Source organism: Schistocerca americana, chromosome 1, assembly GCF_021461395.2.
Source record: "Schistocerca americana isolate TAMUIC-IGC-003095 chromosome 1, iqSchAmer2.1, whole genome shotgun sequence".
In the NCBI taxonomy this organism is placed as follows: domain Eukaryota; kingdom Metazoa; phylum Arthropoda; class Insecta; order Orthoptera; family Acrididae; genus Schistocerca; species Schistocerca americana.
Window position 1 is genome coordinate 857601746 of NC_060119.1, and position 17602 is coordinate 857619347.

The 17602-nt window shown below is 39.5% G+C and overlaps 1 protein-coding gene across 1 annotated transcript in view; it reads left to right on the forward strand.

The window, feature by feature from the left end:
- LOC124613588 (ribosomal protein S6 kinase beta-1) overlaps positions 1-17602 on the forward strand; it is a 164861-nt gene that overhangs the window by 101692 nt on the left and 45567 nt on the right. Inside the window, exon 9 of the mRNA XM_047142306.1 lies at positions 8671-8802. Coding sequence (XP_046998262.1) covers positions 8671-8802 — 132 coding nt within the window. The remainder of the gene's footprint in view (positions 1-8670; positions 8803-17602) is intronic.

The window sequence follows — 17602 nt, forward strand, 5'->3', positions numbered from 1 at the left end:
GCATCTGGTCTCTCTTTCCGAACTCCAGCTTTCTCCTTGCCACATCTTCTCTGGGCCCATTCGCGTGCACCTTGGTGGTGCATCCCTCGTTCACAGTTCTGAAAGACTCAACTTATCCTGAGGCCCTCTGCTGTTAATTCTTCTGCAATTTCAGTACATTTTGGGGTTCTGAAGTAGTCTATACTGATGGCTCGATGGTTGCGAATCACACTGGCTCTGCTTATGTTCATGCAGGATGTAGTTAAATCCACTCCATGACATGGTGGGCATCTCTTGTGGTCTTCAGCATTTCCATTCCTGCACTGAGTCATTCCTCCTCTGTAGTGACTCTTCGAGCAGTTTACAAGCTCTTGAACACTGTTACCCTTGGTTCTGACTATCCAGATTTCCTATTTTGCCCTTGAACAGTGCTGATGCTTGCCCTCGAACAGTGCTGATGCTTGGTAGTCTGTCTGAACTGTCTGGGGCTAGGGTCATGTCGCATCCTGGGGAGTGAACTCACTGGCAGGCTGACCAAATTGGCTACCGGGAAGCTGCCTTTTAAGATCGGTATTCCAGAATTAGACCTGCACCCAGCATTACACTGTCTAGTTCTTAGCATTTGGAAAATGGAATGGCAAGCACTGTCTTTGCTGAACAATGTATGAGCAATAATAGAGTCCACAGATTTGCGGAGCTCCTCTATCCAAGCCTTTTTAGAGGACTCCATCGTTCTTTGCTGGCTCTGCATTGGCCATACTTGGCTGACACACAGCAATCTTCTCTATTGTGAAGATCTGCCCCACTATCGTCATGGTGCCCATTTCATGGTTGTCTACATTTTGTTGGACTGTTCTAACCTAGTAGCTGCCCTGGGGTGGACTTTTAATCTTCCTTACTCACTACCTCTGGTGTTAGTGGATGATTCCTCCTCAACTGACCTAGCTTTACAGTTTATTTGTAAAGGGAGTTTTTACTACTGTCTCTAAGGCAGTGCACCTCAGTCTTGTAGGCCCATTGACTGGTTGGCAAGACACTCTGTTGCCTCCTATGCCCCGAATAGGCAGTGGCTGTCCGGACTTCGTGATCTGCTCCAGCTCTCGCCTTACCCACCCTTTTGCTCTTCTTCCCCCTTCTTGGATGTGCTGTTCGACTTGATGTTCTTCCTCTGTTTTCTTGTGCTTCTCTTACTGTCTCCGTGCCACAAGTCTTTTTCTAGATGTTGTTGGATAGGGTGGTGGTGGTGGTGGTGGTGGTGGTGGTATGTCCCTCATTGTACTTTCTGCCTTTAGCACCCTCTGGCTGCTCCCTGGACTTAGCACCTCACCTGCATTTATTCATTTACCTTTTCGTTCTTGGCAGAAGGGACCGATGACCTCATTGTTTGATCCCTTTAATCATTAAACCAGCATCAGGATGAGTTTACATTTCCCCCCTGGCCACTGGACTCCCGGATTTAAACCCTATCAAGAATCTGTATGATTGGACTGTTCATGCCATTGATCCTCAACTGAGAATCATAGTACAACCAGCCTTGGCACTGGGGTTGGCATTGCTCCAAAATGCTGTCGGTACCTTCCAGAACTTCATAGACTCTCTTCCTGTACATCCTGCAGAGGTCTGCATCGTAAAAGGTTATTTTTCAGGCTTTTGACAGATGGTCACATTAATGTGACTGGACAGTGAAGAATAAACTAAATTTCAATTATTCTTGTTGTTCATATGCCAAAAACATGTGCTGGGATTTTCAGGACGACATGTGCCAGTCCTAATGTAACAAAAATCAAAATACAAGGGCTGTTCAATAAAGAGTGATCATAATTTTTTATGTTTATAATTTTTCATGCTAAAATTTAATCTTATGATACTCTTTTAGCTTAATGTGCTACAAACATGCCATAGTAGTTTCATTGTTGGGACTCCTGGTTCCTACCTGTGAGAGGCAGGCAACGTCGGACATGTTCAGTATCGCCTACTGTCGCATTGGAGGTAACAGGTGAGGAACAATATGCGACTTTGAAATTCTGCTTTCATCTGAACAAATCTTCATCTGAGGCCTAGCCAATGTTACTGGAGGCCTATGGAGAGATTGTTCTTCCCTACAACACAGCTCAAAGATGGTTTAAAATGTTTCAAGACGAGAGACAATCAATTTCAAAGGAAAGTGGACCAGGTGCTCCAGTTACTCCTCATACGGAAGAAAACATAAAAACTGCTGCTGTCATCGTGAGAGAGGATTGACGAATTACCTTAAGATCACTTTCTGAAATACTGAACATTTCATTGAGTGCCACCCTCACATTGGTGGCAGAAAAATTACACGACACGTTTCCATGCGCGATGGGTTCCAAGACTTGATTCCCAAACAAAAGGTCATTCGCATGCAAGTCTGTAAAAGTTTATGTTAGAGGAAGATCCGGAGTTTCTTTCAAATGTAATCACTGCTAATGAAACTTGGCTGCATCATTTTGATCCAGAGAGTAAACAGCAAAGCCAAGTGTGGAAATCTCCTTCATCACCAACCCCCCAAAAAGCAAAAGTGGTTGCTTCTGCTGGGAAAGCTATGGTCATCTCATTCTTTGATATTCGTGGAATGGTTTATCAGCATGTTGTACCTGCACACACATCAGTAACTGGACAATACTACAGGGATGCCCTGAAAACATAGCAAGTTCATACGAGGCGCATAAGACCACATTCCCATGAAGCAGGCTGGATGCTACACCACGATAATGTGCGGCTGCATATTGCCTATGTTGTTGCTGGATATCTTGCAAAAATCAATGTGAAGTGCATCCCTCACCCTCCCTATAGTCCAGATTTAGTCCATGTGACCTTTTTTTCCTATTCCCTAACATGAAGAAACGCCTTCGTGGGAGGCATTATCAATCATCAGAAGCAGTGGTGAAGGTTGCAGAGGCGATTTATAAGGACATCTCAAAAAATGGTTCCCAGCATGTAATTGAAGACTGGCAGAAATACTGGGACAAGTGCATCACATTCATGGGAGAGTACTTTGAGGAGGACTATCAAAATTATGAGGATGAGTAAAGGTATGTTATTAAAAAAAATGGTGATCATTCTTTATTGAACAGCCCTCATAATATGGAGCGTCAGTTTTTTTTTAAATTTCACAGCTATTTCAGTGTTGTCACTTTGTATGCTATATTAAGTGAACCCAGTTGTTAATTAGCTTTCCAAGTGAAGTAAGTCTTTGAGTTGGTTTGCTTTCTGATAATGTATGGGAACAACTCAATGTACAGCATGTGTACATATGAAGAAAATAAAAGAGAAATAGAGATTACTTGAAGAAGAACGAGGAGGAGGAACATATGATAAATCAGATTTATCACCTGATGAGTATGAAGGATTAGTACTTGAAACTGATGGAGAGACGGATGGTGATGAAAATGAAATAAGTTTTGAAAAATAGAGATTTCTGCTTTGGAAAAGACAAATCAATGAAATGGGATGAAGAGCCCTCCACCAAGAAGTATAATGACATGACCTCTGAATACTGTTATTCATCTGCCAGGTATGTGAAATGCAGCTTATTTGGATTTCAAAAGGATTTGATAGTTCTTTAAAGTGTGCCAAAAGAGAACAAGATGTGATACTTCTTTCATATATGCATTTCAGTAATGAAATAGATGACAGCACAGGAAAGGAAAAGAAGCCTGAAATTATCACTGTGTAAAATTCCACAAAAACAGGAGTAGATACATTGGATAAAATGTACACCATCTACTCCACACCAAAAAAAGCAGAATGCTGGCTCTGTGCAATATTTTTCCATATCCTGGATATTTCTGGAATAAATGCTCAAATAATGCTTACCGGAAATAATGAGAACGATCACATGGCCATTATATTGTCCGTATGACAAATAGGAGCTAATACCACCAGTTATACACAAGAGAACAGTGACGATTGAAAAGGAGGTGGCCAAGATGATAACACAAGAAAATGAAAACCAAGGATTTTCAGCAAAAAGAGCAAGGCTTGCAAACAGGAATGTGGATGATGAAAGAAACAAGAAGGGAGAATGTACAGAGTGTGCTGGAAATAACAAAGTTTTGTGTGAAGTACATAAAAAAAGTCTGTCGTGCAGTTTCAATATGTAATGAAATTTTCAATGAAGAGCATGTTTCTGATACTGAATGAAACATAAAATATTGTAGAAAATTTTAAACTTGACAGAAGTAAGAGATACATATCATATATCAATTTAACATGGAAAGAAAGAAATATTAGTTTTTTATTACTATGTGTAATGTTAATTTATCAGTAAACTCTTCCGGGCTAAGTTGCCGTGGTCGATCTGTAGAACTTCTTCTCCCTGACGTTTCGTTCTCAACTGCGGAGAACATCTTCCGAGGTGAGTCGACTCACCTCGGAAGATGTTCTCCGCAGTTGAGAACGAAACGTCAGGGAGAAGAAGTTCTACAGATCGACCACGGCAACTTAGCCCGGAAGAGTTTACTGATAAAGACGCCGGCCGTGAAAGCCTACATGGAATGATTGTAATGTTAATGTTTAAATTACTATTACCAGTGTGTATAATGTGTATAAATGAGTGGAAAAGTTTGAGACTTCAATACAATAACATGAAAAATAGATTTTTTCATTATAACAGTATTCAGACTCTTAAACATTGGATCGCTTTCATCACCCTGCAACAGTACTGATAATGAAATGCAGTGCTACAGTCCTTAAAGTTTAAGGGACAACAGAGGACCCATAATGAAGATAATTCAATTTAACACTTTAGATAAAAATTGCGTACTTAAATACAGTTTTTGTGTAAGATTTGTCATTTTATTTACAAAATTTCCTGCCCCTCACTGGCATCCTTTCCTGTTCTTTGCTCTAGGGCCAGAAGCCAGAAACTTCCAAAAGTGTTAACTGTACTTGTTGCAACAGTTTGGGAATAATCTCGGAGACCAGAGATTAAGGAAAGGCACATTTCTAGTTCACTTTAATGCACACTGCGATCTTGTTCCAGATACACATTCATATACTTGTATTGGTGCTCTGTGATTACTGTCTACACATAACATGAGAAAGGAAAGTGAATCAGCTTCAAAAAAGAAAACCAAGACCAGTTCCACCTATACATCAGATGCACTGAGATTGCTGCCCTGAAAAAAATTATACCGCATTTCTTACTCCGGAACAACCAAAAGAGGTGTTGTCTTAGCTGCAATGTTTATTTTAACAGTTAATTTTCCTTATCTGTTGTTGTTATGAAGGTGACTGTTGTCCACCAGCTGAAGCTGTTAAGGCTAAATTTTGTTGCCTCTAAAACTGACAAAATTACCAATGCCACCACATTCATTGGAACAAAAGGTTAGAGGATCTTACTCCTGTACTATAGTGCAGACTGTTCCAGCTTGAATGTCAGTGTATGCCATGCTGCCTGTGGGCATTGGCATGCAGATGTGGGGAAACAGTGTAAGCATGGGCAGTCAGGTAGCCAGACCATAGCCTACACTATACTGCCTAGGTTGAGTGACCCCAGCCATGGGAGGCTAACAGTCTTGTGCATGCCAAGAGGCAGGCATTAGTACCACCTGGCAGGCATCATGTACAGTTGTGCCTGCCCACAGTCATTTGAGGTTGTGTATGCCCAGTGAGACAGTATTGAAACAACTTGCCATAGTGCTATGAGACAACGGTTTTGGGAGACAGTGATAACGAATGAATCGACCAAAGCTGCTACCTGCCCAGAACTGATGCCAGATGCCTGATGCCAGAACTAAATGCAATTTTTCAGCCATGATGTTCCCCTGCTCAAAGTCTTTGACACAGGTGTCATGCGAAGGGTACACTTGTGAGTCAACTTGCACAAAGGTCACCTTTGTGAAGTTAGTTGCAAAAGATTTGTGACAATGTTAGACATCCTTTTGGTATTTGCTAGACAGTTTAGTTGTATGAGCCTTTTATCCTTATGGACTGTGGCAAACAGTAGATGACTTATCTTGATCATCTTTGAATACCAGTTGTATTTTCTACATAGTGAAGTTACACATTGGCATTTGCTATCTTGCACTGTGACTGGCCAGCTTTTGTTATTCTGAGTGCTTCTGGTTGCTGGTAAATTGTATTACTGAGTAATCATCTTGTGGTGCAGTTCTTGTTACGAAAATGGGATGAGAAATTCCGCCTTATGCAAGACACCTTTTTTCCTGTTTTGTTTCACCCATACATGTTTCAGCAGTTTTGTGCTATTATTAGTGGGTTTAATTTTTATTTTTAACTGTAAAATTGATGTTACATATTAATATTTGTATTGTTTATAGCCATATGTCAAAGTTCCATTTATAGCTTAATTGGTGAAAAGTGGATGTATGCATTATTTAAAGTACCTTACATGATGCTATTGTCCATTTATTTTGGTAGCTATTCTGCTACACAGTATACAACCTGTCATCTGCAAAATTGAAACGCATTTTATTTTTCTGTTTGATAAACTTTTACGAATGGAAATGAGTCAGTATCTCGCTTTTTGTGTGTAAGTTACAGTTTTGAAGTTGTGGTGCATTCTCCTATGTTGTTGGTGAGGTAAATAGGCTTACTTCATGACCTGTGGTGCTTGGTACTACACTTTTTCAATTTCTCAGAACATAGGCAGAGTTTTCGCTGCCACTACATGTTGTTGTGGCTGTGTGGTATTCATATGTTACGTAGTAGCGTGTTTTGGCTGGGTGAGGCATGTGAGTTTGAATTGTATTTGGCGTCAGTGTTTTTTTTTGTGTGTGTGTGTGTGTGTGTGTGTGTGTGTGTGTGTGTGTGTGTGTGTGTGTGTGTGTGTGTGTTTTGAGAAGTGGGGCAGAGAGAGAGAGATTCTTCCATGAGAAGTTTTGGTGTAGGTGTTGTTTGTATAGTTCTATTGTGTTGAAGAGCGTTTTATTGCACAGTGATGTGTATTCATTGAGTTCTTTCCTTGGGCTATTGATTTTTGGTAGGGTAGAGGTGGCAGAGGAAATCACATGTGACACTTTACATAAAGCCTGCACATTGCTTATTCAGTTCCAGTGATTACTTACAAACTTATATCTATTCAGTTACCATGCACTATATCTATAGATAATACCAGCAATTTCCTTTTGCAGAAAAGATTTTGGCATTTATGGAACAGATTTGGTATGCTAACAAGATCAGTCTCCTTTAATTTTTCAAGTAAAATTTCCTCATCTGCATATATTCAGGAATAATGGAAGAATGTGGCATGTTGCATTTCATTACCATTAGTGCCATACTGGACCTTACCTCTGACTGTTCATTGGGTTGCTTATTTGCAGATGTGAACTAATTTCATGCAACAATATGGAGTGCACGTTTTGACACACCTGCCCCCTAGTGCACCCTCTTCTGAAATCCCATGGGCACTTACTCATAACTCTGTCCCCCCCCCCCCTCCCCCCCCCCTCCGCCCCTTCTTCTCAGACCGCCCAAGCCTAGCCACAATGCGCGCATGCACACACGCGCTCACACACACACACACACACACACACACACACACACACACACACACCATTGTGAAGTAATGTCTTTTGAGGAATATGCACTGTTTTTAACAAAGTGGCATTGTATTAGAGATGGTGAACGCTAGAGTCACCATTTGGTCATACTGATTTACATTTTTCCATTGTTGCTACTATAAGGCCGTGAGCAGGGACCTGGAAAATTGCTATTGGGGGGGATAGATGCAAATATAGATGCCATTTCTGACTTAAAATGTGAAAATGCGAATTTTGTTGCGAAATGTATTCAGATGAACTCTCGAATCACAAGTGGTTCAAAATAGCATTGTTTTATGCATATAGACATCAAAAATGTAAACAATTACTGGTTACTGGTATTGTACTAATTCTAGTGAATTCCAGTTTGGAAAGTTGTGTATAAGAACATTGTTGTAAAATAAAGAGCATACCTATACATGAATGCAATGACGTATCAGTGCATTTGTTAAATTATGCTCTAGTGCCATGTCAAACAGTGGGTGTTTGAATGATGTGCCATATATGGCTTGGGACCTAGCATTTTAGAACAAAACACATACATTTGTCTTTGAGCTAAAGCTGGTGTTACTTGAAACTGCGCGCACTTTAGCATTGGGAGTCAGGGAAGATGGCGAACACCATGTCATTGACTGTCGCTTGGTCACCAGATCATATCTGTAGCACCAGGTCTCACCTCTTGTAATGGCAGTTTCCAAATGCTGCGGATTCCTGTCAGGTATTTGGATGAAATCTCCAGATTCTCCATCTGAATTTGCATCTGCTCATCTCTCATACAAACAGGGCACAAATCTCCTGCTTTTTTGACTATTCGTGAACAATAATGCTTACATCATCTTTGCTTATCTTCAACTCTTCTGTTAGCATCATCCACAAGTGTACATAACATTCGTTTGATGTTATCTGGGTTGTGCTTGTTGATGGTTGGCCAGAATGCAGCTCATCCTCGACACCTTCCTTTCTGTCTCTAATAAAGTGTTTAACCAACCCACACACACACACACACAGAGTAATAGATATTAATTAGCTGATGATTACGATTACATGCATATGCTCAAATGAATAAAAGTTGCTGGTTAAGCTTTTGCATAAAAAATTAGAAACTCTGTAATTTGCTTCCTCTATCTTGTTCACATTCATTATGTAACTTGTTGTTGTCTTTAAACAGAGGCAAGTGAACCAGCGACTGGGTTCAGGTCCAGGAGATGGTGAAGCCATAAAAATGCACCCCTTTTTCCGGCATATCAATTGGCTTGATGTGCTTGCACGGAAATTGGAACCACCATTCAAGCCTTCTTTGGTTTGTATCGCTGCCCTAGTGCTTTTAACATTATACCCTTATATCTTGTACATGTTATGCAATATACCGGGCGGTTATAATTAAAGTGCAGATACTCACAAAGGTCCAATGTGGGCTGTAATTATGATAAGACAACAAAACTTAGTATATAGTCTAATGTGTTAATGTGAAATCGATTTACACTGGATAAAATTAGTTCCAGTTTTGGACACAAGGTGAAAACCTGACACTGAATGTAGGAAATATATACAGAAATGTTTACATATCTCATGGATTAGGAACAGGAAGTGGACAGAAAAAGTCAGACAAGTGAAAAAGATATAGTGTTGATTTTATTATTAACTGCCGCTCACACCATCTGTTCAATATGAGTATTGGAAATATCGTCAAGGTGCTGTACAGTGCCAGGTTTGCTCCTGTTAGCCAAAATTGGAACTAACAACCCGGTACATTAGACATAAGCATTGAAGCATGGTTCCAGTATACAGGCAGTTAGCATGAACAGTATGACTCAACGTAAACAAAAAAATAACCTGGAACATCTTGTCACAGCAATGGGCTGGTTTAAAAGTAGTAAAATCTCTTCCTTTTGTGTAGTTTGGATGTCGGTCCTTATCTAGCCATGTTTTGTAAATCCATCATGTTTGCAGAATATGTCAGACCACAAATGTACCATGAGGTGAGCAGATAGAGAGGAAAGAAAGTAAAGATTATTGAACCTGTGCAAGGAGTTGGAAAATGCTTGTTTTCAGGTAGTTTCGAAATAGAGCCTACAATTGTGGCTCGACTGTGGCTCCACCCCTCCTCACCCCCACTCCTCCAAACACACACACTGAAATATAACTTTCTATTTATATTAGTTGAAAGAATGTTAAATCTTGTTAAATAGAGGGAATATTTTATAAATGAGATGACTTCTATTGACAGTAAATACTAACTTTTATAAGTTCAGTTAGCAACATGAGATTTACCTTTTGTGTAGTTCCTGTAGTGAAGTTCTGCAGGAAGTCATTCAGCAGTAAATATATCGTTTTTTGGTTTGTATGATGGCTAGCTTTTAAAGAGCAGGGTAAAACTTTGCAAAGAAAAGTATTTTTTCTTATTAGTGTCCAGAAGTGGTGTCAACTAATGATGAAATATAGAATATTTGAGACTCTGGAAATCTAACTTCTAAATAATTTTGTGAAACTGCTTTCCCCCCCCCCCCCCCCCCCCCCCCCCCTTTTTTATATTACAATAATTCAGGTTATTATTTAGAAAAATTATTTCATACATTTACAAGTTTCATGGCAGACATCTGCAAAGAAAACACAAAGGAATTTGCCAGCTTACGGCAAAAATTAGTTATCGTTAATAAAGTTTAATATTTCCTGTTTAGAAATTAGAATGCTCATCAGCAGAGCAAATCATTGTGGGAAATAATAATATCGCAGTAATTGTGATGAATAATACGTCATAAGACAAAAATAATAATTATGATATTAAGAAATAGAGCTCACTAGAACTAAAATGTCTAACAAGATAGAATCTGATAGTTCGAGAGGCTGACAGAAAAGCGCTAGAACAATAGAGTGTGCAAAATCGGTAGCACATCGTAATTTATAGTAGTAACAGAGATGTTAATGCCGCGCTGATCACAGTAAGCTTGACATTAACACTAGACAATCAGCATTATATGATCACTGCAGTTAATGCAAAATATATCTTTCGTTCGACATTAATAATTAATTATTTCTACCGAGTCATGGGAGGCGTTATTTCTGGATTACCATTTCCTACAGTGTGTGTCAGTTCCTCATCTGTTTAGCCTCATTTTTCTAAATTCAGTTCTCCCAGAGTATTGTTGAAAAAGTCTGGATTACTTTTATTTTTAATCTATCAGGTTTTTTTTTATTTTTGCAATTTATATATTATTTATTGTGGGCCCCAAATATTTTCCAACTCGTAAAAGTATGTCCTGAAAACTCATAAAAGCTTTGTAAATAAAACAAATGTCATTAACATTATACATTTGTATTCTTTACGTCTACATATTTGCAGCCTTCTGCCACTAGAGTGCTCTGAATTGTAGCGTGTAACATGGCGGTGCGTAACATAACTGTCGGTGCTTGAGAAGCAGCAGGCTGTAATTGAGTTTGAAGAGAGAGTTCATACATGGAGCACCCTCTTGTTTAGCATGACAATGCCAGATCACACGAGTGCTCTGACATCTGCAATAATCCGATGCCGTGGGTTCACTGTCGTACCATCATCAATCGTGCTCCATACAATTCTGACTTTGCCCTGTCCAACTTTCATCTGATTTCAAGACTTAAAGAACATCAAGGACATCACTTTGATAGTGTTGAAGCATTGCAAGCAGAGGTGACGTTGTGGCTCGATCAACAGTCAAACATTTTACAATAACAGTGTCAACAAACAGGACTGTAATTGGGAGAAATGTGTTCATTGGCATGGTGACCATGTTGAGAAATAAATGTGTAGACAAGAAGAATAAAGATGTATAATGTTAACAATGTTCGTTTTATTTAAAAAGCTTTAAGGGACTTGTATGTGAATAACGGTCAAAAAATCATTTTTTAAATTTGTCTTAAAAAATTCTCTATAGTTTTCTGAATGAGAAAGTTTACTTCCAGGAAAATGAACCACAGAAAGTATCAAAATTAGAGGAATTTAAAAGTGGATGCACGTACCACAACATCCCCATGGCACGAAGCCAGCTCTGTTAACAATAAAGTTTTGCTCTCATTTGTTTCATTTTTATGACTGTTTAGTCCGTTAAGTTGGCTAACTTGTGAAAGCTTTACGATTGATCATCTTTTGTTTATACAGAGAGTTTAGTCACTGCTTACTGTTGTTTTGGTGTGAATATTGGATGTATAGCGAAGTAATTGTGTGCATGAGTTTCTTCTTCTTCTTCTTCTTTATTTGTGTGTGTGTGTGTGTGTGTGTGTGTGTGTGTGTGTGTGTTTCTCTTTCTTATTTCACTTGGAAAGCAGTGGGAAGAATTAAGAACTTCAGTGTTAAACAACTTAAATTTTATGGAAATTGGTTCACAGGGTGTATATGATCCGGGAAAAATCCGGGAATTTTTTCGTTTGGGAAAAACCCGGGAATTTTTCATTGTTTTAGATACCAGTTAAATTTTTGTGATTTTGACTGGTAAGAACCAATACTCTAACAAAGGATATTACTGTAACCTGCTTTTGCAGAATAATACTGCAGTTACAAAACGTGAACGAGAGAAAGGAAAAAAAAAAACTTAAGTCGCAAAGGAAATGCGTGTTATGCAACAACGAAACACAGTGCTCATACAGGCGTCTGCCAACCAAAGTCTGTCAAAGGCTGTAGGAAGAATATGCAGTGCTTCCTAACAACAAATTGCCTCCGATGAGCGTGACGTGACAGCTGTTCACATTAAATTCATTTGAGCAGTTTCGGGTGAGCTCTTGCGCAAGCGCAGTTGAGTCGCGTATGAGTAGTACCTTCTCCCGCCTCTGGCCACAAATGTGTGGCTGGGCGCCACTATCTAAATTGCTCCGGTTCAGAAATATCGTAGATCCGGGGCTGATGCGCAGAGCAGTCTGAGTTGTAATGAGGAGGTGGGTAATGTCCACATGACCTGTGTTTACGTTTAGTGATTTTGCTGTTTCCTCTTCGTTTATTGCTCTCACATTAAATGAAAACAAAACGGATTTCTGTGGCCGGGAGCTACCAAATGAATTAAAATACGTTCGCATTATTATGGAAGGATAAAATATGTAGTTAGTTTCAGGTTTTATTTCCACCTTTCTGACAGTCAAGCATTAATCACCTTGCAGAACAATGAAGTTATTTTTGTCGCTTGTGAAAGAGATTTGGCTTTTATTAATCTTTTGCGCTGAGGCAGTCAATTTATTTGAAACGAAGTGTTTAATTTCACACTGTGGGCAAGTTTCATCTGTTTGCTGCATTTCAAGTGCACGTTTTCCATCTTCTAGCTCATGTGGCATTATGCCATAATAAAGAACCAAACATGAGATAATACAGTACTGGTACTCAAGAAAATTTACATCCGAATCTGCACATAAGATTGTGCACTTTAAGACGAATTATGCATTTTAGTATGGTTCACGAAATTCCGATGGTCTTGAAGTATACTTTGTCTTGTTTCTTTTATGACATAATGCAAGATCTTTTAATGTTTTACATGTACCAACATGCGGGCTTCCTGCGTCATTGTAGCTGCGCAGGCACAGTGACCCCTGTTATCTGGTGCTCTCTAGCAACTGCTGAAACGACCCAATTTCTAACAGGTCATCGGAAAATATTGCGAATGGTGGTTTGAAAAGTGTTACTTTCAAAGTAAATTTCCTTTTACACAAGACGAACTATGTGCGATAATGTACGATGAATTTCTTAAATCGCAGAGCATTTTACTCTCATTTAAAAATCAACTCTTTGAGGATGACCATCTAGAAGAATTTCGAGCCCAGAAGATCAGACAGTTAAGTTTTCATTGAAAATTTTACTGGCACATTTGCATGATGTATCTTAAAGTGTAATGCGCACAAAAAGTTCCACATTATATGTGGAAGCTTAGCTTCTCTTGCAGATTATTAATCTTAGAGACCAATATATTTGTGAAAGCTTTGTTTTTCTTGTAGCAACACTATGTATATTAATTTAAACCATTGACTTCTCTTTTTTGTGTGTTAGTGCTACTACTTATGAGTGATCTTGCTATTGGTTGACTACATCACATGTCCTATGCTGTCATCAGCTGGCGAGATCACGTGACGTGAGCTATGACTGGCTTACAAAAGCGCGTTGCAATTTAGTTTTCATTGCTTCCGAAAGTAACATGCAATGTTTGATGGAATTCGAATTTATACCTCCATAACACGAAAAAATGCAGTGTACTTGTTGCTGCACATCAAAGATCTGGGTTTCGTTTTCTAAAGTGCCAGCAGTTCTACCTCTGTGTAGAAAACCATAAACATTCTAAGGATTGATATGTTTTACAGTGCCTAGGAAAAGTATACTGTCACTTAACACGGAAAAAGTGTATTTTCACCCAGGAGAAAGTGTATTTTCAGCCGGGAAAAATCCGGGAATTTTTTTTCCTTGTGCATGTATACACCCTGGTTCACCAAATGGATTAACTCTGCTAATACTGAAATAAAATGTGATATAACACTTGACTCAGCTTCAGCTACTCAAAGTGCTTCAAAGCTAAACTGACATATTTGGACAATGGGCTTGACAGTATTAATACTGATAATATAGTGATGACAACTATTGATTATGGTTGCAGTGTAAGGACTGTGGCCGTACTGGTGTGAAGGTAGTTGTGGAGATACATGCTAGAAGAGCTTGTGCATCAAAATTAATGATTGCAAGGATGGTTTGCAGCTGTTCAGGAAGAATCTGCGGGACTAACCGTCATTCTGTCACTGTGGATGAAACGTGGATAGATCACTCCACTCCTGAGACAAAGCAACAACGTAAACAATGGGTTACCAAGGAAGAATCTGCACCAAAAAAAAGGCGAAGACCAGTCCTTCGGCTGGAAAGGTTATGGTGACTGTCTTTTGGGACTTGCAAGGGATAATCCTCATAAACTATCTGGAAAAGGGTAAAACTATTACAGGTGCATATTATTTATCGTTATTGGACCGTTAGAAAACCTAGCTGCTAGAAAAACGCTGCCAATTGGACTGCAAAAAAGTGCTTTTCCATCACGAAAATGGACCAGCACACACCTCAGTATTTGTGGTCGCAAAATTAATGGTAACAGGATTCCAGCTCGTTTCACATTCCCCCTATTCTCCAGACTTGGCTCCCTCGAACTACTATTTTTTCCCCAATTCGAAGAAATGGCTTGCGAGCCAAAGATTTTATTCAAACGAGGAGGTGATTGCAGCAACTAATAGCTATTTTGCAGTCTTGGACAATTCCTATTATTCAGAAGTGATCAACAAATTAGAACAGTGTTGGATTAAGTGTACAAGTCTAAAAGGAGGCTATGTCGAAATATAAAAAAGTTTTACCCCAAACACGTAAGTAGTTTTGATTTTTGCACGGACTTTTCAAACGCCCCTCGTATGTGATGTGCTATGAAAAGTTGAGGGAAGCATAGTCATTTGATATCCTCAGGGAAGGTTTGGTGAACAGATGTAGGAGAAAGAATATGTAGAGATACTGCTGTGACCGCCCAGACTCTATTCACAAAATCATCAGACGACGACGACGACGACGATAAGGCCAGCTCCTAAGAAGAAGATAAATTTTTATGGGGGTTACAGTCAGAGATCTCACAAAGATTTCAGATTGAGTTCCCAAAGACTGAATGAAACAGTACAATCTGTGGCAGCACTGAGATAAATATGATCGTCAAGCCATAGGGAAAGAAGGTAAATATTTAATGTGGATGTTAAATGTTTTGGATGTGGCCATAGGGGCATATGAAACAAAATTGCAGAGAACAACATTGCCAGATATGTGGACGTTCTGAGTAGTTGTTTTAATGACAAAAACTTAGAGGCATGGAGGTTGGTCACAGGGCAGGCCTCACACCATGCTGTTAAGTGGGGCAGGAGGTGGTGTGTCCACTACAAAACACTCCCAGTAAGAGTTAATGCAAGTGTGAAATCAGTGGCAGACTTTCTTCTTATTAGTTACATAAGATTTTTTTTACAGGCTCTTAGCTATCTGCGACAAGTCACACTGGGTTATTAAGTAGCGTAGGTAGGGACCATGCAGATACAATCAGTTAAATGGTAATAGGTTTCACAGTGGGGAAAGGTAACTTCTAGGGTGATACAGAAGTTCTTCCCATGGTCGACAGTGCCTATAAACTCATTCTTGGTTCAGATTTCATGGTTAAACGTCACACCAATGTTGAGCAAAGTTTCATCTGAGCTCTACAGCCAGAATACCATTACCGTTGCAATGTTCACCTCCATAGACGAGGGGGTGGCCATCTAAACTGTGTACAAGGTCCCTTAAAGTCAGCTTTCCGGTTATCATATCAAAAGGTACTTTGAGAATAATCTGGGCTGAAATAGAAGCTGATCTGCCTGTGAACTCTTTGAAAATCATTCAACCTTTATTTGAGAATGAAGAATTAGAAAAGATGAAGTGTTTTTCATGGTCAGATTTATCCAGCGCGTGGGGGAAATAGGAGAAAGCATAGTAGTGCCTGTCAGTATTGATAACTTTAGCCCTCAGGTGGTGCAGTTATCACATGGTATCCCAATAGCTAATTGAGAAGTACTAGATGTAGATCAGTTGGGCAGAGATTTAACATTGAATTGCATCTCAGTGGGATAGTGTGTCAGCCGGATGGCACTGAGAAATAAGGTAGCAAATGGAGGAGGACAGGACAAGGACAGGGAAAAGCTTTTGGAAGAATACAATGTTCGATCCTCGTCACCCATTGCTTGCTATTCCACTAAATCATCATCATACTTCCACTAGAAATGAAGCTTCTGTTTATAACAAACCATATTATGTTCCTCAAACTCTAAACCTGCCATGGAAGAAAATTATCCAAAGACAGTATTTTCAACCCTTTCTGGCCATTATCAGTATCATCATATGTCTTTTGGGCTGAAAAATACACCAGTTACTTTCTAGCCATTGCCAACAGCCTTGCAGCAGTGAGCAGTGGTAACACCAGTTTCCATCAGATCACCAAAGTTGAGCACTGTCTGGCTTAGCTAGCATTTTGATGGATGACCATCTGGTCTGCCAAGCACTGTTGACAAGCGAGGTGCACTTGGCCCTAAGGAGGCAAACTGAGGAGCTACTTGTTTGAGAAGTAGCAGCTCAAGTCTTGTAAACTGACATATGGCTGGGAGAGCGGTGTGCTGACCACATCTCCCTCCATATCCGCTTCCAGTGACACCTGTGGGCTGAAGATGACATGGCAGCTGGTTGGTACCATTGGGCCTTCATGACATGTTCGTGCGAAGTTTTGTTTAGCTTTTTACTAAATGGTATATTGCAAGGATTAAAACCAAAGCAATGCTTGATATAATTGTGTTCTCCTGAGATACCCGGGAAAGTGTAGTGCATTTGTGCATAATGTTAGATGGACTGTGTGCAGCACAGTTAACTTGTAGCATGGAAAAGTGCCATTTCATTTTACAAGAAGTTCATTACGTGTGCTGTGTTACAGACTGAAATGGGACTCTCACTGATTCGCGACTTGTTGATGCAATCAAAAATTTTCCAACACACACTGCAATAAAGGAATTGCAATTGTATTTAGGCCATGTCAATTTTTATTGCAAATACATTCCCAAATTTGCTGGAATTGCAAGACCTCTCCCATAGCTGTTAAGGAAATGGATAAAGTTACATTGGTCACCAGATTGTGAAGCAACATTTCTAAAACTAAAAGGCGTTTTAACATCTAGGCCAGTTCTTGCCTTTCCAGATTACCAGACACAGTTGATACTCCAGCAGTTTTTCCTTTGATTGCATTTTGAGTCAGGAAATAGATAGGCGGGAATACCATGTAGTGTAGGAATCTGACAGCTTAATATGGCAGAAAGGAATTGGTCAACAACCGAGAAAGAAATGCCGGCATTTAATATTCAGTATAATATATTCCTAGTACTGTTTATATGGACATGTACATTTGAAATTCAACGTGTTTTTTGCTGAAATGTGCATGTACCTGGTAGCATTCTTAGATGTAAAGAAGAATATCCTAACTCACTGGCAAAGAATAAAATGAAAAGGCCACTTAAACATGCTGTCCCCATTCAACAATACAGGGAATTGGTAATTTTTTTAATGTATACAGTTT